This window comes from Saccostrea echinata, unplaced genomic scaffold (genome assembly GCF_033153115.1).
Source record: "Saccostrea echinata isolate AGI-Se365-2 ecotype Australia unplaced genomic scaffold, CSIRO_AGI_Sech_v1 ptg000001l, whole genome shotgun sequence".
Lineage (NCBI taxonomy): Eukaryota > Metazoa > Mollusca > Bivalvia > Ostreida > Ostreidae > Saccostrea > Saccostrea echinata.
This window is the reverse complement of record NW_026889750.1, coordinates 29,309,327-29,336,292: the sequence shown is the minus strand read 5'-3', so window position 1 is coordinate 29,336,292 and position 26,966 is coordinate 29,309,327. Positions and strand designations below refer to the sequence as shown.

At 31.8% G+C, this 26,966-nt stretch overlaps 2 protein-coding genes and 1 long non-coding RNA gene across 3 annotated transcripts in view; 2 read left to right on the top strand and 1 right to left on the bottom strand.

Annotated features, from left to right (window-relative positions):
- The window catches only part of LOC133188947 (endoplasmic reticulum-Golgi intermediate compartment protein 3-like), a 31,673-nt gene extending 20,877 nt beyond the window's left edge, over positions 1 to 10,796 (bottom strand). Inside the window, exons 1-4 of the mRNA XM_061324423.1 lie at positions 10,597 to 10,796; positions 5,238 to 5,396; positions 1,234 to 1,356; positions 821 to 852 (exon numbers count right to left, since the gene is read on the bottom strand). Coding sequence (XP_061180407.1) covers positions 821 to 852; positions 1,234 to 1,356; positions 5,238 to 5,396; positions 10,597 to 10,693 — 411 coding nt within the window. The 5' untranslated portion in view covers positions 10,694 to 10,796. The remainder of the gene's footprint in view (positions 1 to 820; positions 853 to 1,233; positions 1,357 to 5,237; positions 5,397 to 10,596) is intronic.
- Positions 7,217 to 8,015, top strand: LOC133188960 (uncharacterized). The gene is made up of 3 exons (XR_009721355.1): positions 7,217 to 7,271; positions 7,643 to 7,744; positions 7,907 to 8,015. It is a non-coding gene; the product is annotated as an uncharacterized LOC133188960 (long non-coding RNA).
- A 4,932-nt stretch (positions 10,797 to 15,728) lies between the features above and the next one.
- LOC133188938 (uncharacterized) lies at positions 15,729 to 26,608 on the top strand. Its single transcript, XM_061324411.1, has 4 exons — positions 15,729 to 15,924; positions 21,078 to 21,180; positions 22,772 to 22,922; positions 24,016 to 26,608. Exons 1-4 carry the CDS (start codon positions 15,804 to 15,806, stop codon positions 24,172 to 24,174), a joined length of 534 nt encoding a protein of 177 aa, XP_061180395.1. The 5' UTR covers positions 15,729 to 15,803; the 3' UTR covers positions 24,175 to 26,608.
- The last annotated feature ends 358 nt before the right edge of the window (positions 26,609 to 26,966 follow it).

Sequence of the window (26,966 nt, the reverse complement as noted above, 5' to 3'; positions counted from 1 at the left end):
TAACAAATAAAGCTGCAGCTCTCTGGGAAATTAAATTCAAACAGACACATCAGACCCACTCACTAAACAGGCCCACAAGCCACAATGCTCACCTGAGTCACCATGGCCCTTTCTGTTCTTTATCAGCAATTTTTTCCCCTATATATTCCTATGTAAAACTTTGTTTGCCTATTGTGACCCCAACCTTATCTCCAGGAGTTATGATTTGAATAAACTTGAATCTACCTAAAGATGCTTCCATATTAATATCAATACTCATGACTTTGCTATTCTCAAGAAGAAGATTATTAAAGGTTTTTTACAAGTACAGTTGAACTTTGGTATCTCGAACACGGATATCTCCAACACCAATTGCTTATTCCTGAAGTATTTTACCCTGGATATCTCAAACCCTCGGATATCTCAAAGTATTTTCTCGGTCCCATCGGGTTTGAGATAATAAAGTTTGACTGTATATACATGTATTCCTATCTAAATCTTTGATCACATATTGTGGCCCCATCCTACCCCACAAGTAACAAAAATAAGATTAGGAGTAAAATATATGTTTTATTAACAGATACCATGCTACAGGCAAAAGAAATGCATTTAATGTGAAAAATAATACCTGAAACTTGCAATAAAAAATGTATGTAAATCAAAGGTTTTTACAATGGATCTTTAGGCAATAGCCCTCTTTTATGTCTGTCCAAATTTAATTTCCCAGAGAGCTACATGTCTTCAACTATGACAAATAGATGATTTATCATTTAATGTGAACATTCCATTCTACTGAGTTATTATACAAGTACATGCAAACCAACCACAATAAATTCTATACCTCAACAATATCTTTGGACTTATCTCCAAGCTCTGAAAAAGAATATTATAGATTAAGCAACTACAAATCCTTTATCCAGTGATATTTCTAACAATAATTAGCAACTAAAAGAATATAAAAGAAGTTTTAAAAATATTTCTACAATTTCTAATCAATCACCAATTCCATGCTTTGCCTGCCAGTAATGTAATAATGTGCTATAAGTGCACTTTCTATGTGACATATTCTTACAAGCTTAGTAATGCCCATACCGTGTATAAATTTGATCTACTTCACACATCTCACATTTTTGACAATCCTATCATTTTCTAGATATCAAAGTTCAACTGTATGTACATGATTAAAAACAGGATTATCATAACGATGTTCCTAAATACAGGTGTGAATGTGTAAATGTTTTGCTGTATATCTACCTTCTTTTTCTGGTTCAATATCTTTAATTTTCTGTCCACTTGTGTCAAGTCTCTGTTTGTACAAGTGATGGTCTACATCCAGCTGTTGTTCACCAGAGACATCCATAGCATCTATACTTAAATCTACAAAGACATCCACAACACTTAAATCTATAGAGACATCCAGAGCATCTATACTTAAATCTACAAAGACATCCACAACACTTAAATCTATAGAGACATCCAGAGCATCTATATTTAAATCTACAAAGACATCCACAGCACTTAAATCTATAGAGACATCCATAGCACCTATACTTAAATCTATAAAGATATCCACATCACCTATACTTAAAACTACACAGGCATCCACAGCACCTATACTTAAATCTATAGAGACATCCACAGCACCTATACTTAAATCTACACAGACATCCATATCACCTATACTTAAATCTATAAAGACATCCATGTCACCTATACTTTAATCTACACAGACATCCATATCACCTATATTTAAATCTATAAAGACATCCATGTCACCTATACTTTAATCTACACAGACATCCATATCACCAATACTTAAATCTTCACAGACATCCACAGCACCAATACTAAAATCTACACAGGCATCCATATCACCTATACTAAAATCTACAGAGACATCCATAGCACCTAATAAAGTATACTTAAATCTACACAGACATCCATATCACCTTTACTTTAATCTACACAGGCATCCATATCACCTATACTTAAAATCTATAGAGACAATCATAGCACCTATACTTAAATCTTCACAGACATCCACAGCACCTATATTAAAATCTACACAGACATCCATATCACCTATACTTATGAGGGGTGATCAAAAAGTTCATGAACTAATTGTATTACTTCCATAAAAGAAATAAAATTAGGTTTCAGTGTTTATTATTTTTTAAAAGTACATGTAGTCAAATCAATTTTAATGCACATCTGCCACCGTTCTGCCCATGCACGAATCATATGATCCAGGCGGTCACGTGACATGCTCCGTAGCGTTCTGTTCACAGTAGCTAAAAGATTTTTTCCGAGTCTTATATTTTTTACCATGCAAGTTATTTTAATTTTTTAACAAGAACAGTCCATTTGTCACAAATGGACAAATCTCGGCAATAGGAAGGGTGGATATAAGGATATCTTTTTTCCAGAATGAGCATGGTGACCATCACAACCGGACTCCATTGTCTTGTGTGCGTCGTTTTTCCATTCAGGATAAAGTAGGGGTGCCTTTGTTTTATCATATCTGATATGTTTAAAGTCAAAAGTGAAGGATATTTAAGGAATTTAATAATCATATTGTAAATTATTGTCGATATTGAACTATTTTCTCTAACTGTAACTTGGCAATCTTTCATTATGATAACAAATTGCTCTAGACACATCTCTTCCCCAGCTTACTTTCACTGGGCACAAAAACAAACATCATGTTTAACCATCTCCCTTTCTTCACTTAAACATTCAATCCAATTAATGATTGAACTTCTAGCAAGTCTTTTGTCTTCATAAACCTTGTACAAATTATTATATGCTACTGCAAAGGAATTTCCAAGATATACGTTAAACTTTAGAGCTGTTCGTTGCTCAAGTACGAGTGAGTCAACCATTTTTTGTCACAAGTCATCTATATATTGATGTCATTTTCACATTGTGAAGTCACAAACATAGATCAACCATAAAGTCACATCTACTTTTATAGAACATGTTTATGACTATATGTGTGCCAAAGAACAAGGTACAGTTTCAATACAAATCTGGCCCTGTATTTTTCTTAAATATGAAAGTGATGAAAGAAATTAAAATTCATGCTTTCTGAAATGTTGAAACTCCATGCACTAAGGTCAAACAAATTGTTTTTCTCATTTGACTTCCTAAATGCTAATTGTGACGTCATAAACTCGTGCACTTTCCCGTGTTTTCTTAAAAAGTTGCAGAGGACATCAATTTTCAGTGAAATTTTCTTTCAGATAATACAGACCACATGCATCGCTCATTAAGATTTTGAGATATGTGATTTTTTAAAGAATTTTACACAACATATCCAAATATTAAAGTGGGCGACGGCTGTGGACACTATTTTCTCAAGGAAAATACCCCCATGAAATGAGTCATTTTCGGGCTTTTTCTGCTGAAAACTTAGAAAAATACGAAATTAATGACGTCATATTTCCAGAATGGTCCTTCTTCATGCCATATTCTTTCATGAATTATCACACTCATATACTCAACTCATATTTATGCCAATTTCAAAACTTTTTGAAAACATTCAATTTTTAGGGCACAATAAAGCCAGAACCGTACCTTCTTCTTTCATTTTGATCTGAATTGTGGTTTTGTAAATATAGAGATAATTCACAAACTTTTTGATCACCCCTCCTAAATCTACAAAGACATCCACAGCACCTTTACTTAAATCTATAGAGACATCCATATCACCTATACTTAAATCTTCACAGACATCCAAATCACCTATACTTAAATCTACACAGACATCCATACCACCTATACTTATACTTAAATCTACACAGACATCCATAGCACCTATACTTAAATCTTCAAAGACATCCACAGCACCTATACGTAAATCTACACAGACATACATAGCACCTATACTTAAATCTACACAGACATCCATATCACCTATACTTAAATCTTCTCAGACATCCATATCACCTATACTTAAATCTTCTCAGACATCCACAGCACCTATACTTAAATCTTCACAGACATCCATATCACCTATACTTAAATCTTCACAGACATCCACAGCACCTATACTTAAATCTTCAAAGACATCCACAGCACCTATACTTAAATCTTCAAAGACATCCACAGCACCTATACTTAAATCTACAAAGACATCCATATCACCTATACTTAAATCTACAGAGACATCCATATCATGTATACTTAAATTTACACAGACATCCATATCACCTACACTTAAATCTTCACAGACATCCACAGCACTTATACTTTAATCTACACAGACATCGGCCTCTCCGTCTGAGTGAAAAATTCTCGAGAGGGACGTTAAACAATAAACAAACAAACATACACAGACATCCATATCACCTATATTTAAATCTTCACAGACATCCACAGCACCTATACTTAAATCTACAGAGGAAATGATTATCTCGTTTATACAATCAATTATAGAATCAAGAAAGAAACTTTTGTTAAATTAGAGTTACCTATGTCACATTTTGTGCAAGGATAACCTGTTTACAGTTTTCTGCAAGTACGTTATCACAGCTCAAAATTAAGCTTTATACCCCCCCCCCCCCCCCCCCACCACACACAAACACACACACTCCATTAATGTAGAGAAACTGACTGGATGTATTTTCTAAAAGTCCCATGAGAAATTGGTCCTCTCAAACATAAAAGATTGAAGAAAAGTGAATCTTATATGTTGCTTTATGCATATTGTTTTGCAATAATATAATTCAGATATTACTTTTTTGTGAAAGCAAACATTTTGTTCCAAATGTCTCACTGCTTTAGCAGGGTTGTGAAAACTTGGAATCAATTAGTAGAGGACATAGCTGGGTAAAATGCTTACTCTAGAAATGGTCAGATTGTAAAAATTGTCAATTTCTATAGGTAATTAAACTGGAATGAATTAACTTGGCATCAACAAAATATTATCATCTTAAATACTATATTTCTTGAACAAATAAAACTTACATGTAAGCATACTACTTAACAAATTTTGAGCTTTGAGGAAATATCAACTATGTTAATTTATTTAAACAAACTCTTTTCAATCCAGTTGAACAGATGTCCACTCAGATATTTGTCAGTCTAGATGGTCATATAAATTTCAAGCCCTGCATGAGTAAGCTATTCTCTCCAGAATTACAAAATAATTGTTACTGTCTGTTAATTTCAGCATATTGTATTAGATTAATATACAATAATTTGGAAACAAGGTGTCTAAAAATTTACAAATCCATTTCTATTATATGTACACTTACATGCACAAGGCACTTTTGGAAAATCTATATCAATGTTGATACGTATCTTCTGTCCTCTTGTTGTATCAACAAATAATTCTGGTTGAACATCTTTTGTAAGATAGAAATTCAGTTCAGAAATAAAGAGTATCACCATCAGAAGAGAGCTAATCACTGTCACTGAAAAATAACATAAGCATATACATGTACATGTATACCATAGGTAGTTACTGTAATATTTTAAATCTGCTACATGTACTCCTTACCTCTAATATCAATAATCAAAACTTATAGGCACCTTAAAAGTGTATTTGATGTATAAATGGTGTCTTCAAGTAGTAAACCTCTTTGACAACAAAAATGAGCAATAATATAATGGGACTGGTCCCTTTGATAAAGCACTCTGCTGGCAATGCCGCAAGGATATGTGGGATTCTAAATTTGAATCTTTGTCCACTTAACCTTATCCCTGCTTATTTCATGTATATCTATACAAAGGACAGTGGAGGGAACCAATACTAAGGCTAACAAATATAGATAGTTTTCCTATGATATACTTTCCACCTGAGTTATTCCCCTTGGTTGCCATCTTGGAAGTCAAGCTGGTGAATTTTCCTCTTTGACCAACCAATTTTACTCAAGTATGGCAGATATATATTGGGAAATATCTTTACAATATCAAAAGTATGAATTAAAGAAGGCTTTAATAAATATATATTTATCAGAAACATAGTATACAGTATTATCTACACCAGAAATGCCCAGTATGACAAGTTTAAATTGGTTGAATAATGAAGGAATCTGGGCATATGGACATCCAGTATGGCAGCCAACAGGGAATAAGTCTTACTAAAATTGTATCTATTAAAAACAATGTATTACATGTAAAAAAAATCTCACTTAATATTCATATACATGTATACTATAATGGAAGTAACCACATAAATTGGGATAATAATTAAGTCTTATTTGGGAAACTGTTCTTGCCAATTTGGAAATTTCAGATAAACTGAATTTGGGAGGATTTATTTATAATATTGTACTTATTTATTATTCAAAGTTTACATACAGTCAAACATGTCATAGTGACCACCTGTATTTACTATTCAGCGACTTCCTGTGATATGCAACCACTAAATTTCCTCCCATGAATTTTTCGTCATATTTTACCAGAATTCAGCAACTCCCTGTCTATAATGCAACATGAGATTATCATTTTTCATCTCAAAGCAGTTAAAGACCCTGAATTTAGTGACATTCATCCCTGTTTTTGATAGCAAAGTAATCTAAACATTTTCTGCATGAACAAGATGGTGAAGTTTAGCAGGATCTAGTCTAGATAATTACCTACCTTTAGTGAACTAGCTATCATGATAATATTAAACATTCAAAAAAAAATTTAACGAACCTTTTAAATAATAGGATATTATGTGCTATGTTTACAGGTATATTTTAAGAAAAATGCTTTAGAAAAGTTTTCTTTTAAAGTAAAGATATATCAAGATTAATTGTGAAAAATTAATTTCACGTGGTTTCACATATATTGTTAATTGTAGATTAATAATTTTTACAAAATTATGTGACCATGTTAAAGTTTAATCCATTCCTAAAACATTGATATAATGTGACACTTTAATGATATTTAAGTACTTAATTAGCATGTTCTAAATGTAATGGTCAGTCATTTCAAATCAGCCAAAATGGCTTCAGGGGGAAGCCAGCCAAACACTCTAGGGAAATGGCAAGAGCGTCAAATGGTGGCAACAGGGGGACAAGAATTAAAGAATTTTCATGTTACATTCATGAAATTAACTCTTTAGGCTGTTTAAAATTAATTCTACATTTAACGTCACCCACGCGTGTAGGTTTAGGAGAAATCTGTCTTTGAAAAAAACAAACAATTCAGAATTTCATATATCTGTTCCGGTTTGGTTCTACATTTATCGACTTAATTCTGCATCCCGTAGTGACAGAAAATGTGCTTTGATACCGAAGCTCGAAGTTTGTGTCTTATTAAAAGAAAACTAGTGAATTAAACAGTATGGGATCATAAATGTAAGTAAAAAATAGATGATTTTATGATTGAAGTTAAGGACAAGGTCTAGATTGTTGAGTTTTTATCAGTCTTCGTATCACACTGACAGACTCTCAGTTCGTAATTATGTTGGCTGAACTATTCATTGTATTTAGAGAGAATTGCAAAACTTTTTACTGTCTGAGTGCAAAGTGTGTCAAAAACAAAGATTTTATGATATACAGTGAGATGCTTCATCTAAATTTTATTTAACAGTTTCATCTTAAAATATTTCTGTAAAAATTTAAAGGAACATTAAGATTATTGATATCTTCATAAATGTAGCATTCGTGTACCTACAAATGGCTACATTTTTAGGGAAAGTTCATACTAGTCATTGCCATTTGAGCAGGGAGAAGCTTACAGAAGATAGAGCCTTTCAAGTGAAGGAGAGTAAGGAAAGTGATTGGGGTATTCCAAGAAGTGAAGAATCCTGTCATGTGTGGAATTCGAGGTATAATAATCTAACACCTATGGTCCAAATATAGTATTTACACTTTCAAAACTAAATGCTAGTAGATCTAGTACTATGAGTAAAAATACAGCAGAATTCAATTTTGAGACATTTTTCAATTTTATAATGTTCTACATACTGTCAACATAATTTTAATTGTAGATATCGATCAACTATTCCCACAAGAAGAAGCATTTTCCTACAGGATACCATGGACGTATGGCAATATAAATCCAAAGGACAAATGAGGCCAGTTAAAAGCCACTCTCCTGTACACTCAGTCTACATTGTTTGCTCACAAAAGGATTCAAACCAATATACATACTAAGGAAAAACTCTGTTTAATAGGAAATTAGACTTAGATGTCATATCCAATACTTTTATTACTCAGTAGTGTTTTTTAACATACTGAATAGGTTAATTTGAATAAATTCACAAATGTTTAAAATTTTTGTTTGTTTATTTTTTTTCCTCCCTCCCTCGTAGGTTTTGAACTTTAGAGGTGACGTTAAACGTAGAATTGACTTTGAACAGCCTTACCCCTTAATGTCACGATTTGATGCATTGCATAGCCATATATCCTTAGAGTTTTTGCTTGGCTGACCCTTAGACCATTTTAGACAAACTGGAGTGCAATTTAAAACTGAGTGATCAGGGTCAAAATATTTTATTCACACTATGTATTATTGTATACATAATTAGATTTGTAAACTGTAATAAATTAAAATTTTCAAATCTATTGAGTCAGATTGGAAATTTTTGTAAAGAAATAATCCAGGTGAAAGCAAGTGCAAAGAGCAAGGGCCACTTAGGGCCTTTCTTGGCCCTGTAAATTTCTGAAAAATTAAAACTGCATAATTTTAGTCGATAATGCAATAAATATCACTTGAACACTTGGTGACTGAATTTCTACTAAAAATGATGTCATTTTCTTGCTAGTCAATGCATTATGTCGTCATGAATTGCGTCATTATTCACATATCCCGAATATTTCTTCAAAATGGCCAAAATATGATGCTATTTTTTAATATTTCGTATACAGCACAACCTCCGATCCGAAATGTGCAAATATATCATGAAAGATCTGCTTTTTAAGTTTATAAAACATATTTTAATTTTTGGATCGAGGGGTGTGCTCATATTTTAATTCTTTGTTGAAGGTTCTCAAATTCACCTGTTTTCTGCAAAATTCAAGAACATTGCGATTTCACACAACCTATTTCCAGTACCTGGACTCTTTAGAGGAAACTTTTATATACAAACTGAAAGCGCCAAGTCTCTACTTTATATTGATGTTGAGAAAGGGACATAGTGTGTTAGTGGATAAATTGGTTTATCTACAGGGCCATTTTATGCATAAAGTGAACCTAGCTCTTTATAACAAAATAGATATTTTCAACATGTAAATCAGCTTTATTAATTCAAAATTGTCTGTAGATAATATTAAAAATTATATGTGATGAAATGATTAATGGTAAAATTATAAATTTATTGTCATTTTTAGAAGTTTAATTCCTTAGAACTCCTTAAATTAATTAATAAGCTATTTCAATGTCACCCCCCCCCCCCCCCCTACTAATTTCAGACTTGCGTGATTAAACTAGATTTCTGAACATGTTTGTTTACTCAAATTGTCAAATTATGTTAAAATATTTATTTTCGACATCTTCATATACAGCTGTACCTAAATTTGTGTAAAATGGAAGGTATCTACTGGATTTGTAAGAAATAGGTAACAAAATTGGCACTGCACGGTACCGAATGTACTTCACAACGTTTTCCCAATACTTATCCTAGAGTAATAAAAATTGTTCGTTATAATTTTTAAAAATTTTATTAAATAGCTAGATTATAACTTGAATTTCACGTAATACTTTACTGGATTAAAAAATAATGCATAATTAGCAAGTTTTGTACTCAGGAAAACATCGTAACAACAATTCTTTAATTTGTTTACACAGATAAATCATGTGATTTCTGAGAGTAGTATGATGCAGTCATCTATTGTTAATTTGCAGGTGGCCACCTGTGTAAACAAGCGGTAATTTTAAGCCAAATTAACAACAGAATACGACGGGACCCCAAAAATTTTGAAACCATGACAGCCCTACTTGATATGCCCTTTAATACAGGCTAGACTGTATTTACGGAGTTTGTGGAACCATTATACATTTAAGAGAGACAGACATACATGACTGTTATTTACTTATTTATATGTCTGATGGGAAATACAATAATTCATTTTCAGGAAAAAGGAATGGCTACAAATTTGGGCTAGTTACAAATGTATTTGTAACAGCGAGCGCAGCGAGTGGCGCAAAGCGCTGCTAGCAATGCGAGCTCTAACGACAATGCCTGGGTGAAGAGAAAATTCGGACTTTGCACATTGATCTTAATGAATTTTTTTCCGCAGTAACCTCGAGACCCACAATGCAATGTTTCTTGTTCTTGCTGCTAACTTCGTTCTCGCGGTATATAACAACAACTAAAAATTCACAAAAAATAAACTCGCATTTATTTAATGGATATTGCATACAGATAGTAGATCAAACGTTCTTCGTTAAAATTTTGCACTTTTCAAACTTCATTTATGGAAAATGCTAAAGTACGACGTCATGTGACGTCGCAGTCTAGAAGTTCCAAATGTCTCGTGCTATTTGAAGAGGCGGATCTTAAAATTAAGTGAACAAATGCGCTCGCCCCAACGGTCGCACCGTCAACATATTAAAAGGATCGATTTGAAATCTCAGTGATCAGGGGGAAAATTCAAACAAGAGGATACATTTTGTAAAATATAGGTCGGTTTGAAAAGCTGTTGAAATATTGTACTTCAAAATAGTGGGGTTACAAACCAAGTGCTCCACCGAAAGTTTTTACTCTGAAGTCCTCTAGTGTTTTTGGATATGCATCAAATTGCCGCAGTCTTTCTAAAAGGTTGTTTTCCGTCATGCTGAAGACAGCACACTTCCCGCTATACCCAACTTTGAATAACAGAAGCAACAAATAAGCGATCAGAACGTGTCGAGAACAAAACAGGATGTTGACATCAGTTTGTAACTCTACATATTGGAGAGTGCATATCAAGGGCAATAACTATAGATAGTCTTTTTCAAACCAGACGCTCGGTCTGTTTAGCAAGCTCGTCGGAGTTTACGGAGATAGTCGAGCTCGGGCCTGGTTGAACAAAGACTAGAACTGGTTCATCCTTGCCATGGCAGGAAAAACCCTTAGTGATAATGGCACGAAGGGAACCAGACTAGATCCAGAAAAGGGGGAGGGGTGAACAATGGAAAAAAAAGAAGTTTGATCTTTCCATTTCCTACTTTGATGCATGTGTACACATGTACGTATTCTGCTGTGTACATGAGTTCAATTTAAGGACATACGCAACGTACGCATACGCAACGTACATGTACACAAATTCTACAATGTACCTTTCCCACTGATAGTTTTCTAAGATACTCTCAATTTAAAATCATAGGACTATCAGTGGCGTATATTCCATATAGGCAAAAAAGGCTGTAGCCTTCACATTTTACCAAATTTGTAAAAATTAAATATTGTACTGCAGTATGATTGAAAAGGGGGAAAAACGATAACAAGACAATTATTTTGTTTTATGTCAAATGCAAAAGTAATTAATTTGAGAAAATTGCATTTCACTTATTCAACAATGAAACAAAAATTGTTTACGGGATGTTTTTGTTTTATTAGAAAACCGTAAAACAAATTAGTATTCAAAAAGGAAGTTTCCATATTACATGTATCTAAGCAAGTTGTAAAGGGTTGAACTGTACAAGATTAAAATTTCTTAGTTTTCTTAAGTGGTCATGCCAATTCTATTTTCATAATTGCTAAAAAGAAATATGTATGTATCACTGGCCAAATGACAATCATGGATATGTTTCAACTGCATGTGCATGTACAAATTTCTACGGCAAACAATTTCTTTTTTAATATTTGATACTTAGAATACCAGAATACATGTGTAAAAACGTAATATAAATAGTGAACCAAAATAAAACTTTTTTTTTCATTTTTACTACATAAAATCGCACCATTTGGTCTTTTTTTCGTATTTTTACGGTGGGTGACACCCCCCCCCCCCCTTTAGCAGGTGAACCCTTCTCATACTGACACTTCTCTGAACACAAACACCTCGGAGTATTTTTTTCACACGACGCTAGTTGGTCACTGCATATTGAAAATCTACTGTCTAATGCCTACAAAAAATTATCTCTTTTGAAAAAATTAAAATTTAAAGTAAATCGAAAATCCTTGAAAAATAATAGTACTGTTTACTCTATAGTGGACCTGTACATTTTCTTTTTATTGATCAAGATGGTAGACTAGTATTGGGCACAATTGGCATATTTTTTTCAGACATATATAAGATGTTATTAATAATTTCTATAATATTCATTTATCAGTTTTGAAAGTAAGCCTTAATTTCTACAATATTCTTTTATCAGCTGTTTGTTCTTTTGAAAAGATGAAGTTGAAAGTATAGGCTACTTATATCGTTTTTTTTTTAAAATAAAGTGTTGGGAAACTTCCATAAAAAAGAAAGCGATATTATCAGTGAAGTTTGACATCCCCCCCCCCCCCCCCCAAAGACAAGAAGACGTAAAGAAAATTTTTCTTGGGAGGGAAGTATAAACTTATTATTTCGATACATGTATACATGTACAATGTATATTTTCACTTGAGAACCAGCAACATAAAAAAGGAAAGAAAAGACCCCCCCCCCCCCCTTTCAGTGATTTTTTTTTTCAAATATCACAGCTTTGCATCACGATTGCATTTTTCCCTGTAATGGAAAGAAAAAAATACTAGTTCATTTTTTCTTTATTTTCTTTATCATGCATTAAGGGCAAATGTGTTATGTATAATTGTGTTAACAGATTTTATCCATTAATTTATTCTTATTGTGAGCGAAACAAAAACGATTTAAATGAGATGTTCTTCAGCTGTTTACTTGATTATGCACAATATTCTGTTCCAATTTTTTTTCGACAAAGGCACTATACTACCAGGCAAATATGATACATTGATCAAGAGAATAAATTATGAAATAATCACATTAAATTTCCTAACCTCAAAATGCTTAATTAGTTTTTTAACAATCATATGCAATCAAAACTCAGCTATCAAATTATTTTGAGAAAATTTTTAACCCTTATTTAGCAGCATTTAGATCAGGGTATGGTTGCCAATCTACCCTATTAAGAATCACTGAGGATTGGAAGAGAGCTTTAGATGAAAATAAATATGTTGCTGCTATTTTAATGGACTTATCCAAGGCGTTTGATTGTCTCCCTCATGATCTTGTCCTGCTCAAACTAAAATCTTATGGTCTCTCCCCACCTGCGGTAGATCTGATAAAGAACTATTTGTCTTGCAGAAGACAATGTGTCAAAATTAGTCAAAATATAAGCACCTTACTGGATATCTTTAAAGGTGTACCTCAAGGATCAATTCTTGGACCAGTTATTTTTAATATTTTTATTAGTGACATTTTCTTTTTTGTAAAAAATTCAGACTTGTACAACTATGCAGATGACAACACCTTATCCAAATCAGATCCTATCTTAAAAAATGTTATTACTACACTTGAAAAGGAAAGTGGTACTCTCATCGACTGGTTTTCAGTTAATAAAATGCAGGCAAACCCAGAAAAATTTCAAGCAATAGCTCTGGGGAAAAAGATGCATGATAAACACATTAATTTAAACTTAAATGGTACAACTCTTGCCTGTGAGGAAGAAGTGAAACTGCTTGGTGTTACTTTTGATTTTAACTTAAACTTCAATTCTCATATTTCAAATATTTGTAAGAAAGCAGCTCGACAGTTAAATGTGTTAAAACGTGTCGGGAAACATCTCTGTAAACTGGGTAAACTTACCATCTATCATTCCTTTATAATGTCCAATTTTAGTTATTGCCCTTTGGTGTGGCATTTTATTAGTGAACAGAATTGTAAAAAAATAGAAAAAATTCAAGAGCGAGCACTAAGATTTATATATAATGACTATACAAGCAGTTATGACCAGCTACTACTAAAATCAAACCTCCCTTCACTGAAAATCAGGCGTATGAGAGCCATGGCCCTCGAAGTCTTCAAAATTGTAAATAAGCAAAGCCCATTGTTCCTGCAAGATTTAGTTCAACAGAGAAATTCCACATACAATTTTAGGTACCAAAAGACTCTGGAACTACCTAGGCCAAGAACTACTAGGTATGGAAAACAGTCTTTCAGCTATGCGGCTGCTACGTTGTGGAACTCTTTACCAAATCATGCTAGGGAACTTTCCACCCTCAACCAGTTTAGAACATTCATTGACACATGGAGGGGGGAAAAATGCAAGTGTAGTTCCTGCAGAAACCACAGCGTGGGGGCGGCATAGCTGATGAGACAATATTTATTTATTTATTTATTAATTGAAAGAGTCACAGTCTTCTATTTTTGCAGTTTTTCATTTATTTTTGAAGTCTTTCATTTGCTTTACTGATACCACCTCTATTTATTTTATTGTGTTCTTCTAAGTTTCTTTTATATCTATATATTAAACTTTGTTATTTACTTAAATTTTCAATAATAAGGACCCTGGGGGCTGAAACTTTTGGAGTAACATCCTATGATGGCAAAGGTGTAAGCTCTCCAGGATCCTAGTTTCTTTTATTTTTGTTTTTGATATCTGCTTTTTCCTAACCTCACAACAATACATATCCTGTCTATGTAGGTAGGGGCTGACCCAATCACTAGACAGGATGTGTGTTGGTGAGGAACTTTAATTATTATTATTATTATTATTATTTTTTTTTTTTTTAAATTTTTGGTTAAGCTGTATTTGCTTGAATTTTTAAGTTTCTAAGCTATCAATTTTATTTTTCTATTATTAATACAATTAGTGCTTTTAATCTGATCCCATGTGTTTAATATAGTGCTTTATCTAATTTGTTATTATGATAATGCTTATTTTTTTTAATTTTTGTTCTTAATGCAATCATTTTGCTCTTCAGTTTTCTGTTCTTTTTTTTCTAATTCTTATGCGTGTGTATATATGTACATGTGTTTTTTGCATGTTAATTTATGTTGTAAATGTTTTCTCTGTGATATTTTTAGCTGTGATAGTCGGTTTAAGAGCTCTACAGAGCTCATGTTCATTGTTAAACTTTGTAAAAAATGCCGACTTTAAATAAAATTTACTTACTTACTTACTTACTTATATGTTGTAAAACAATCTTGTCTGCATTTGATTGACATGTGATTTTAAATTACCCCAACTTCTACAGATATTTTTTATTTTGATCATGTGAACAAATATCAAAAATAAAAATGCAGTTTGGGATGTTATATTCATAAAGATGGGTTATAAATAATGTAACAATATATATATATTTTCAAAAATGCATTTTTCATTACATAATTTATACTAATTAATTATTTTATAGGATGGTTTAAATAGTGAAACTCTAAACTTTTGGCGAAAATGTTCATATATTGGCGGAAAATAAAACATATAAATGTTGGCTTTATATTTTAATTTTTGTTTTAAAGTTCTTTATTAGTATCTCCATTTGGTCAAAGAAAATTATCGGTAAAATTGAATAACTACAATTAGCAATGATAAATCTCTTCTTACTTGAGAAAGTCAAGTGCATTCAGTTTTTAAATGAAAAAATAAAATCTGTGATAATTCTCATTGATTGCCCATCGTTTCCATAAACATGATATAGAGGGAAATGAAATATTAGTTGTGATAGTAAATATGCCTCTGGTTGTCCAGTCGATAGCATCGTGTCAAACTTTTGGAAACACCTTTACATATCGCCCAAGGCACGTCAGGTGTTGAAACGAACTATAAATGCCGTGACTTTTTGGAAACAATGTATAGATTACTCGCGAGCGACCGATTGGACGCTTAAATTGAGAAAGGTCAAGGTCAAAGATTGTTGATTTGTGAAAATATTTTGGTCAATGAAAAAGACATGGCTGAACTGAAACGAAGTATAGTTTGTAATCCCGGGTAAAAGTTTGTGTTGTAAAATCTACATTATGGGGGAGTTACGGAATCTTTTCAATCGAATATATTCAGGCTTTGTTTTGATCGCCACGGTACACGTGTGTTTGTGTTTAGAGCCCAGTGACAACACAGAGGAATTTCATATGGTTCAAGGTATTTTCTGTTTCTACAAGATAAATATTTTATGATCTGAAAATCGCCATTCACTTTTATCATGAATATTAATATTGTTTATTAAGTGGAAAATGTAACTCGGTATTTTAGGGAGCAGGAGTTCGTTGATCATCAAGGATTCAGCTTCATATACCTTTATCAAATTAATCCGGTTTCTAATATATATATATATATATATATATATATATATATATATATATATATATATATAGAAATAACTGTTTTCAGCTATTATTCACTCTCATTTTTAATCATGTTAATCTCAAAGAATCTTTACTTCGCTGTTTTCCACCTCAGCAATGTTAATTAATGTTTGCCTCCAGCAGGTTTCCAATATGAGGAGTATAATTTTGAAAAAAAGTTAACGGTTAGCTGCAGAACTGTAGCATTATGGTTTTATATATATTAGTATTTTAGGAATGACTCTAATTCTTGGCCAAATTATTCGAGTATAACCTGGTTTGGGTCAGTTTACGCTTTATAATCCGCGAAGCTATAATCTATAATCAGGTTATACTCGAATAATTTGGCCAAGAATTAGAGTCATTCCTTATAATTTAATTTTAAAATCATTAAATAACTATGGGTGTAAAATTTGTTTGCTTTTTATTAATTCAAATTTGCCGCTCAATGTAACGGAAGTAAAGGAAATGATGGGAAGCAAGGGGAGGTAAAAACTGATACATAGGCCTAGCAGCCTTGTTGTTTATTTACATATTTACATGTGTTAAGATCGAATTATTGTTTGAAGCTAAAGGTACATTTATTAAATCTGGAATTTTCCATGAATCCCGAGGACTGGAAATGAGAGGATTGTATGGATATAGATGATTCAGCTGGTTGTCAGGGGGGTGTGTCCCCATACCAAACCAGGTTATACAGAAATAATTTGTGTTCCTTTTTGGATATTAACCAATCAGAGGCTAGAATACAAACAAAATTAAATTATTTGACCATAACGCCACAATGCAAATATGGTGCAATTTACGGCACAATATTTTCTGCGCATGGTTGGGGAGAATTTCTCTACTTTCCAGCATTGCATGGTCAATCAACTACAGGTCTCTGTGCCAAAAGTGAAGATAATTTTATATATTAAATATAACAATTTCTTGGATTATCGAGAAATTTAATTGTGGTAAAGTCTGTCAAGAGATGTTATCATTCCAGTGATTTTACAAAATGTTGTTTTCAGTTAAGTATATAGAGAAAAAAATAAAATTATCTTCACTATTGGCACACAACTACTTTTCACTTCCTAATTCTAGACATATTCTTTAACCAGCCTGTATATTCTATTCATCTCCTAACCTTTTATAGTCATCTCTACAGAACAATAAACTCGCTTTTTCTGAATTTTCTGCCATCCAACAAAAAATCTCTGTTCTTGTCAGTCAGGTTTCTGAGGTTTCATTAAAAATGCATGATAAATGACAAAACATGTTTAATGCATTAGTTTGAACTATTAGTACCTATAAAAACATGTTTTCTGTTATATATTAATTGTTAATGAATACCAAAGATAAAGGATCGCCTGGAGCCTTATTTGACTGTAAAATTCTGAAAAAATCGAAATTGTTCAATTTCAGTGGATCGTGATTTGAATATCAATTAGACTTCTATAGTGACAATCTAAGCTTTATATCAAGACATCATGAAACAATGCATCAGTACTGACTTTTCTTGAAGCCATCCTACAAAATGGCCAATATTTCAGGCTTTTTTTTCAAAACTTCAACTAGAGTGCCACCGGTAGTTCAGATCCAAAAATTACCAGAATATTTTTACAAAACTGTCCTTCGGTTTATTAAACATGTACATGCTTTATTGTTTTTTTTTTTGGTTTTGTTTTGGTTCAACAGCGTGTTTTGATTCTTAGAATTGTTGAAAATACAGCATTTTGATGACATGCAATGAATATGGCTGGGGCATATAGTGTTTGTCATGTCTATCTTCTGTCCTTCCATCCTTCTGTCCTGTCTGTTCTTTCATTACACTTTGCATTTAGCTCAGTTTCAAAGAAACTATTCATTGACAAGATATTTTTATCAAACTTCATATGCTGGATACATATTGATAAAAGCTATTCAACTGCATAAACATTTTTTGACCCTGGCCTTTCCTATGACCTTGACACCACTTTTCTTAAAATAGTGTTAAGCTCTGTTTCAAAGAAACTATTCAAGATTTTTTAATCAAATCTAATATGCTGATACATATTGATGAGAGCTAGGCCTAAAATAAAAAATTGTTTTCTGTTGCCTACCGACCCAGACAATTTTTTCAGCCACTTCTTGAGATAATTTTTGGGGGGTTATAGATTCAAGTTTTCAGGATATTGAAACTGTTTCATTTTCTATTTTTCTTTTTATCAATGAATAGCTTAAAATAAATGGAGCTTATTTACTTTAGTAGCTCTCTGGAAATCCCTGATTTATTGTCAAACATTTTTTTTTCTTAAAAAAAAAAATTCCTACCTAGCTACCCACTCTAAAAATTACAGGTGAGCAACTGCAAACAAATATTTTTTTAAGCTTGGCCCTGTTCAACTGCATCAACATTTTTGACCTTGACTTTTCCTGTGACCTGGACTTAAAATTTGTGTTCAGCTAAATTTCAAAGAAACTATTGAAGATATTTTTAGTTATCTCAAAATTTCAAATAAACTGTGCAAGACTTTTTTATCAAACTTCGTATGCTTATACATATTGATGAGTCTCGAGCTATTCAATTGCATTATTATTTCTGACCTTGAACTCATTTTTCTTCTGTTTGTGCTTAGCTCAGTTTCAGAGAAATGTATCAAGATATTTTTGTCAAACTTCATATGCTGATACATATTGAAAAGAGCTATTCAACTTCAACTTTTTTTTTGATCTTGACATTTCCTTAGACTGCCTCTATTTTCTCAAATTTATGCTTAGCTCAGTTTAAATGAAACTTTTCAAGATATTTTTTATGTAAGCTTAAGCACAGATACATTATTTGATGAGAATTACCAACTGTGTCTAATTTTTTTTACCTCAACCTTCCCAATGATCTTTGAATTTACGATTTATTGTGTATAAAACTAAGTTTTAAAGAAACTGTTCAAGATATTTTCATCAAACTTTATACACCAATACAAATTTTCCTGTTGCATTACAAATGAACCCTGGGTATGGCATTCATGGAAATATGGACATATTTCTAGTTTTGGTAACCTTCATGAAGTTTGCATTTTCTTGAAGCCTATTTTCAGTTACTCTTACTCTCAGACAAATTATTTATTTATCAAGGGAAGGAAGGCATGGAGTCTGCATAATATAAATGTTTAAACTGGACTTTGGGTGACAGTTTATTAATTGGTTTATACACAAGGCCATCTTATGCATAAAGCGAACTTTGTTCTTTATTAATCTTATGCATTAAAAACATCTTGTCATGTGGATATACCACTCTAAATGCTAATTAAGAATATATTAATGGAATGTATTAATTTAGCTAATATATTACATGTCTGAAATAAAACATATTCAGTAAAAGATGATTTATTTAAAGCATAAAATACTGTTTGAAGGTACATGTATGTTTATAAAGACACTTTGAGGCCCATTTAGGACCTATCAAAAAATAGTTTTGAATTTGTATTCTCGAATTTGTTTAAATGAATTTGATTTGTTATACAGCCCTTGCTCCAATTCATTATTTCACAAATTTTAGAATTCGTTTAAACAAATTTTATTTTTTATGACAAATTTTTGATTTCTTATACCAAATTTTTGATTTCTTATAACAAATTTAAATTGTTATAACAAATTTATTGAATTCATTTTAAACATATAAAAAAGATTATAAAATTTGTTATCAAGTTATTTGGAATTAAATTTGAATAAATGTATTTCAGAATTCATTATTTGCAGTTGTTCAATTTGTTTTTATGGATTTATAAAATCTATTTTAATATATTTCTATCCAATCTGTGATCATGGTGATAACAAATGAAATATATTTTGGAAAAAGTGAATTGTGGAATTCGTTAAAACAAATTTAATTCAATATATCAAATTTTTGAACTCATTGTAATGAATTTAATCTGTTATAACATTTTACATTGCTTTAAATTTATTCAAACAAATTTAAAGAATTAGTTATCACAAATTACATCATTCTGTTTTAACAAATTTATAATTTTAAATTGTTGAATTCATGTTCTCAAGATCAGTAATCCATGATCAAATAAGAAATATAACAGATTTTATAAATCTGCTAATAAAAGCAAAATGAACAATTTGAAATTATGAGTTATGAAATTTGTAACAACAAATTTAATATAACAAATTTTTGAATTCCATATAACTAATTCAAGAAATTTGTTAACAGAATAGATTCGTTATAATCATATGATAATGAATTCAAGTAATGGATATAATAAATTAAATTTGTTGTAACAAATCTGAGAATTTGTTATATTGAATTAATTCAAAAATCTTTTTTTTTTGATAGGTCCTAACTCCTAAATGGGCTTCCATAAGGCACCTTGTACTGCAAATTTATAATCAAGATAATAGTAGCAATATATTGAAATTAAAAGGAAGAGCAAGAAAACTGCAGTGTACAACAACCTTGACAAATGCTTGTGAATTAATTTACTCACTTTGCAAAAAAATCTTATTAGGATTTTCTTTTTGTACTTTCAAAATGTGGAATGTTACAAATTTTATTATGTTATTACATCAGTTGATAAAGTATCAGTATATATTGCAATAAAGGGAAAAAGATAAAACATGTTAAAAAGAAAATGCTGTATTGATTAGCATTAAAATTGTGTCATGTTTGATCTGACATCAGTTAGTACCAGTTCCTGCCTCCTGTCATGTCATCTGTTTGATGAAGACGCAGGAATTTGCCAATAGTCATAATAACAGGATGTAAGCAGACAAGCTGGCTCTTTATCAAAAATAACTCTAAATTGGTTTTTCTGAATTTGTTTTGTAGCTTGATTGACAAATTTTAAATTAACATGCTTCTTAAGTTTTCTTGTAGTGCACGATATGCGAACTAAGCTGATATTAGAATTCAATGACACTGCTGACAGCAATAAAAAGACAAGTACATCTCAGCCATAATTGACTTGTCTAATTTTATTTCAGATAAATCCTTTTCTAATGTGACAATTTATGACATGAATGTGACGTGTGGGGAGCACAGACCAGGACTGTTTCCCTCCCAGACTTGGACCTGTAATGACATTAGGTAAGACTAAAATTAGAATGGTGGTGGTAAGGGGGCCAAAGGGAGGTAAGTGAGAAAAAAGGGGGAAGGTCAGATGTGGGAAATTTTTTTTTCCTTTTTAGCTCACTTTGATAAAGTTGTGCTATACCCTCTTTAGTTGTGTACTGGTTAGAGTTTTATGGAGTAAGTCATCTCTCAAGTAAGTGGTAACAATGTACACAATTTGGATCAAACTTGCATCTGAGGATGATGTAGCTATGGATGTACACTACCAGACTTACATGATATACTCACTGGACCAACATTTTCCTCAAGAGTGACCAGGTTCAAATTTTTGGAGCAAGTCCATTCCAAAGTATCTATATAGTCCATTCAAAAGTATCTATAAAAATATATTTACATTTCCAATAAATTTCCCCTATGATTCTTTACAAAATAGAAAACAGTTCATTTTCTAATGAACTACCTTGGATGAGCATGAATATCTCCATTGTTACCTTGGCTCATAATACCCTACTTGACATCAAAACTATAGTGTGGACTGATTTTTGCTTTAAAAATGATAGTTTAATGGCGTTATTTGTTGCAACTCATCAGAAAAATAATGTAAATATGAGAAATGACGCGCTTCATGAAATATGCCGGCGTGAAGCGTCGTAGTTCATGTCCCCATGAATCTTCAAAAATTAAATTCATTTCTTAAGTAAGCCCTACATGGATCAAATTTACATGGATGTTGCATTTTGGAATAGACTCATCAGATGTGCTTCAGATGCTGCATCTGACCTACAATGTTTGGGTCATAGAACAGTGAAGTTTTTGGAGGAGGTCAATGTCCTAGTAACTGTAAGGCCTAACAAGAAAAAACCTGCATGAATGTTGCATCCAGGGATGCAGACTACTAGAACATTCATTTGATTTAGCTGTTTTTGTGAATGACATTCATTGAAGCATTGAGAGTATATATGTTAATTTCAAGTAGCAAGATCACTTCTTTGGCTTAATTTTCCATACAGCTATCTTATTTTTGGCTAGCTCAATTAAGTGAACTTTTCTGATCATTTAATCCATCCATCTGTCTGTCCTTCTGTAAAATTTTAACATTTTCAACTTCTTGTCAGGAACCACTAGGTCATTTTCAACCAAACTTTCTTGGGTAAAAGGGATTCAAGTTCATTCAAAAGAAGGGCTACATCCTCTTTTAAGGGAGATAATTGAAAATTAAGTGAAAATTTGATGGATTCTTTCAGAAATCTTCTCAAGAACCACTGGGTCAGAGAATTTGAAACCTATGTAAAGCCTAATTACATACACTGTACTGTAGATTCAAGTTTGTTCAAATCAATACCTCTGGGGCTAGGATGGGACCACAATAGAGGATCAAAGTTTTACATATAGGTATACATGGGAAAATCTTTAAAAATCTTCTTCTCAAGAAGTGCTGATGAACAGTATGATCATAGTGACTCAGGTGAGTGTTGTGGCCTATGGGCCTCTTTATATTTTAAGTTTAGTCTTTGAAAAGTCTTTTGATGGCAGTGTAAGTACATTTTGGGACATAAAGGTTTCAGTTCTCTTGTATTAGAACTTGTGTGATCAATGTATTTTGTAGGGTGAATGGGATGAGGATGGCCTATGGCTACTACCCTGGTCTAGGGGCAGACAGCAAATGCACAGAGTCAGGTGGATTTGATGAACTCCGACAACTTTGTTACAAGTTGATGGAATCCATTGCTTCAAACAGACAATTATGGGGGGCTCAGGTAAGAATTATAATGTACCTGCTGTACCAGAATTGTGAAATTCATGTCTCCTGGCTCCAGGGATCTGGCCCCAGGATGGTGCTAAGTTGGTCATATATTGAAAATTTATATTTAAAAAAAATGTACCATAGAAAACTTATTTATTCTTTATCATTTAGCAAGCAATCTGTGTGCAAGGTGTCAGTAAACTATGAACCCAACCAAACTGTGAAAATTGCTTACCCTGGCCCAAGCTTAAGACATCAGAATACATATGTAGAGCTATGTTGACCATGTATTTAAAATAAATTTTTTCTTTAAAAAATCTTATTAACTAACTAATAGTGATGTGAACACTTTGATTTTCTCTGTTTGACCATGATTAACCTTACCATATTTTGTAAGGTCTTTACCATATACAACAGTATATATCTAGTCATAATGAATGCTTTAACACTCACTATAAGTCAATTACCTATAGTGAATGACTGATACAGCATCTCACACACCAGGCAGTCAGCAGGATTTGTAAATATGATCAGTTTTTCATGTGGGTGAGGTTCTACTTTCACACATACTGTACTTGATTCAATTTGAGATTATGTAAGCAATCCTTGTTTAAAAAAAAATGTGTGAAGTTGATGAGTACTTGAAAAAAAACCTTTTCAAGACAGAAAATTTTGCTTTAACCTTAACCTTAAGCACAAACAGTTTACTGATTAAGTTAATCTAGCTAAATAGGTCTGTTCCTAGAGATTTGAAAAAAAAAATCAATATTGACAGTGCCAGAGGTTGTTTTTAAGTCTGTGGTAATTAATTGATAAGCTTCACTGAGTGCATCATCTTTTCATGTTATCCTCACAAAAATTGGATGAGAAGATTTATACTATAATTTTATTGATTGTTAAATGATGAAGTAATACTTTTTTCCTTTTTGCTCCTTGCATGTTCACATGAAATAGGAGAGCATTCAGGGACTGTACTAAATAAATGTCATATCTAAATTAATAAGATATGATTTATTGGAAATTATACCAGTCGAGATTTAAAAAAAAAATAATGCCTGGAAAATGGATTTAAACATGCTTGAACTTCCCCTCATTTTTTTCTCTAGGTATCCAAAGCAAGCTGCGATTACATTAATGAAAAGCGAGTGATGCTGAATCTGTCCCTGGATGGTTACTATTGGAAGATTATGAAACCAGGTTATGGTTGGATAGAAACACTGCAGTGTGTGGCCTTTCCAAAGGATGATGCTTTTCCATTCCCATGATGCAATAAATGCAGAATTGACCTACTTTTAACGAGAAATGAAACAGGAAAAATTCATCACCTGCCACTTTGGTTGTTTGATCTCAATCTTTAGAAAAATGATCAGATTTTACATTTGTGCTCTTGTTTTTTTCCTTTTTATTTCTTGGAGAACTGTTGAGAGGATTAATAAAGAGAAATATTTACTCTAAGCTTTTATGACATCGATTAATTCAGTTGCAGTTTGAAAATTGCCTTATCAATTCAAAAGCATGCATCTCATACCCAGTTTAGAAGCACATATTTTCTAATTGCCTCAGGTTATTTGAAATTTTTACCAGTTATGTTGTTCATATGTTATTAGGTTTGAAGACATTTTTTAAAGAAAATTTGCATAAAATTGTTTTGATTATCTTTCCTCTCTGATATCTGTCAGTCAGGACTTATAGTCACACATTTATTTGTAGTGAATCAATACAAGTGTTTTTATGTTTTTAAATATCCCAGTAACTTGTTTTTCCCAGGAATAAGATATTGTTTCTTATGAATATTTATATATTGCATTTGCCTGTATGTTCATATCTTGGTAATCCGTGTTTGTGAACTAGCCAACAGGTTACTGTCCCTGGCAATCGTTATTGGTGAATTGACTTCTCGTCTTGTTTTGTAATAATGATAATGTCATTTTTGAAAGGAAGTTTGCTGAAGTAAATGTTTTATTGTGTTGTCAATATCATTTGCTCTAACTATTTATTTTAGAATGAAGGGGTAGCTTAATGAGGTGTAAGATAACTTTTTTAACAGATTTGAATGTAAAAGAAATCATGCTTCTGGTATTTTAAGAACTGAAAAGGTTAAAGTGACTGTGTATTCAAAATGTAAAAACTATAAAGTATACAAAATTTACTGATAAATTGCACTGGATTTAAACTTGGTGTTCTTCGAGCTGAAAAAAATTGTGTAAAGATTTTTTCTTGGTTACGTAGGTAATTAATATTTGATAGCATCTCATATGTATAGGGTATTGATAATATGTAGAAAAAATAAGGTTCTAGCCGAATTTGTACTCATATTAAAATCATGAAAAAAGAAACAGAGAATATGATAGTTTGTAATTTTTATAGAACTGTTAGTGTCTTAATTGTAAACCAGCATCATTTTGACTCACAAAATTCACAGAGGACACAAGAAAGTAATAAGTACAAACAGTTTTTGGGATTTCCTCAAGTTTGATGAATTTTTAATCATATTTCAGTTAAAACTGGGTGGAAATTAGCCCATCTGAGATTTTCATATGAAAGAATGGCATGCTTAAATTATGTAAACTTGGCAAATATGCTGACTCGCTTTATATGTTTTCTACAAACCTATGTTCCTTTAAACGAAGAAAAGTTTATAAAAGTTCAGATTCAGATGTTAATCCAAGGCATGAAATTCCTGTTTCTTTTGTGTATTGTGTCATCATAAAAAAGAAAAATCAAAATTTTTAAATGCAGGTGTTTGATTATCACAGTACTCTGCATGACATAAAAAGAGGGCTAAAAGGGGACCATAACAGGCTTTATTCTTTAATGTAAAAAAAGTTTTTTAAAACTGGTGAGTTTATCTTATATCCAAATTAGAGTGTGATTAGAAATTGAGTACATGTATTTTCATTTGGCCGTGTGATTTTGTTTTTTGTGCAATATGTTTTATGTATTGTTCCTCTCATAGACAAGAGAAGTAGAGTTATATACCTTATGTATACTTGTATTGAGCAAAATTGCTTAGTAATGAATTTGTTTATTGTTTTTTTTTCTTATTTGCCTGTTGTTTAGCCCAGAGGTTCTAATATTTGTAGGATCATGTTATTGATCTGTCTATCTGTTTGTTGGGAAGCCTACATTTGTCTCTCTTTTGAACTGTACGAGATATCGATACATAAAGATTTCATATTTGGCTTGCTCCACCAGTAACTAATAATCCCAGTCTGTTTTTTTGAGATCATAATCATCATGTCACAGGTGAGAAGTTATTGGCTGAGGTATATTGAAAAAATTACTGAATTCATAAAAATGAAATGTGAAATCTTACTTTATATGGAGATATTGTCTTTCAGATAACACATTTTGTTGATTTTAAAACAGATACCAAGTGCTATTATTACTATATGCTTTTTGGAAGTCCCATTTTTAAAAAAAAATATTATCTTTATTCTATGCAATATCTAATAATATGTCATTGTTAATAGTCATATTTTAATATGTTCATGTACATCGTAAAAATAAAAAAAGGATGAGAAAAACGTCATCATGTAACACAGTCTAAGATGTACATGTACTCTGTTAGAATTACTTAAATATCAGAGCGCTAGTACACATTAGCAATTGTAAATAAATTTCATTGAACAGTACTGTGTACAAACATTGACAATCATATAACTATACACTTGTAAATAAAATGTGAAGGCACCTGGATTATTTGTTTTGTCTTTACTATTTAATTTTTCATGGTTTGAGGAAAAATAAAGATTTGAAGGGACTTTATTTTGTGATTTCAGAAGTGAAGTTGAGATTTGAAATTTTAAAGCATTAATATGAGCTGCAACTTTTTGTGGCAAAATTGTAATCAACTATTTCAATGACAGCAAAAAAGAATGTTTATAAACGTCTGTTGTTCATATTTGTGATGGAAGAACTATTTATAAGCTTTGATTGAAGCAAAATTACATTATTGTCGTCCTCTACAATATTGATTTCTTATATAATACATGTACTTTACATTCCATTGTGCAGAAAATGTTTCTTCTGACACAGTTTAATACTTTATTTTATT

Excerpts from the sequence above, each read along its gene's own strand:
- LOC133188938 (XM_061324411.1), top strand. The coding sequence starts at position 15,804 with ATGGGGGAGTTACGGAATCTTTTCAATCGAATATATTCAGGCTTTGTT. Across the intron at positions 15,925-21,077 it reads GGAATTTCATATGGTTCAAG|ATAAATCCTTTTCTAATGTG; the intron begins GTATTTTCTGTT and ends ATTTTATTTCAG. Across the intron at positions 22,923-24,015 it reads GACAATTATGGGGGGCTCAG|GTATCCAAAGCAAGCTGCGA; the intron begins GTAAGAATTATA and ends TTTTTTCTCTAG.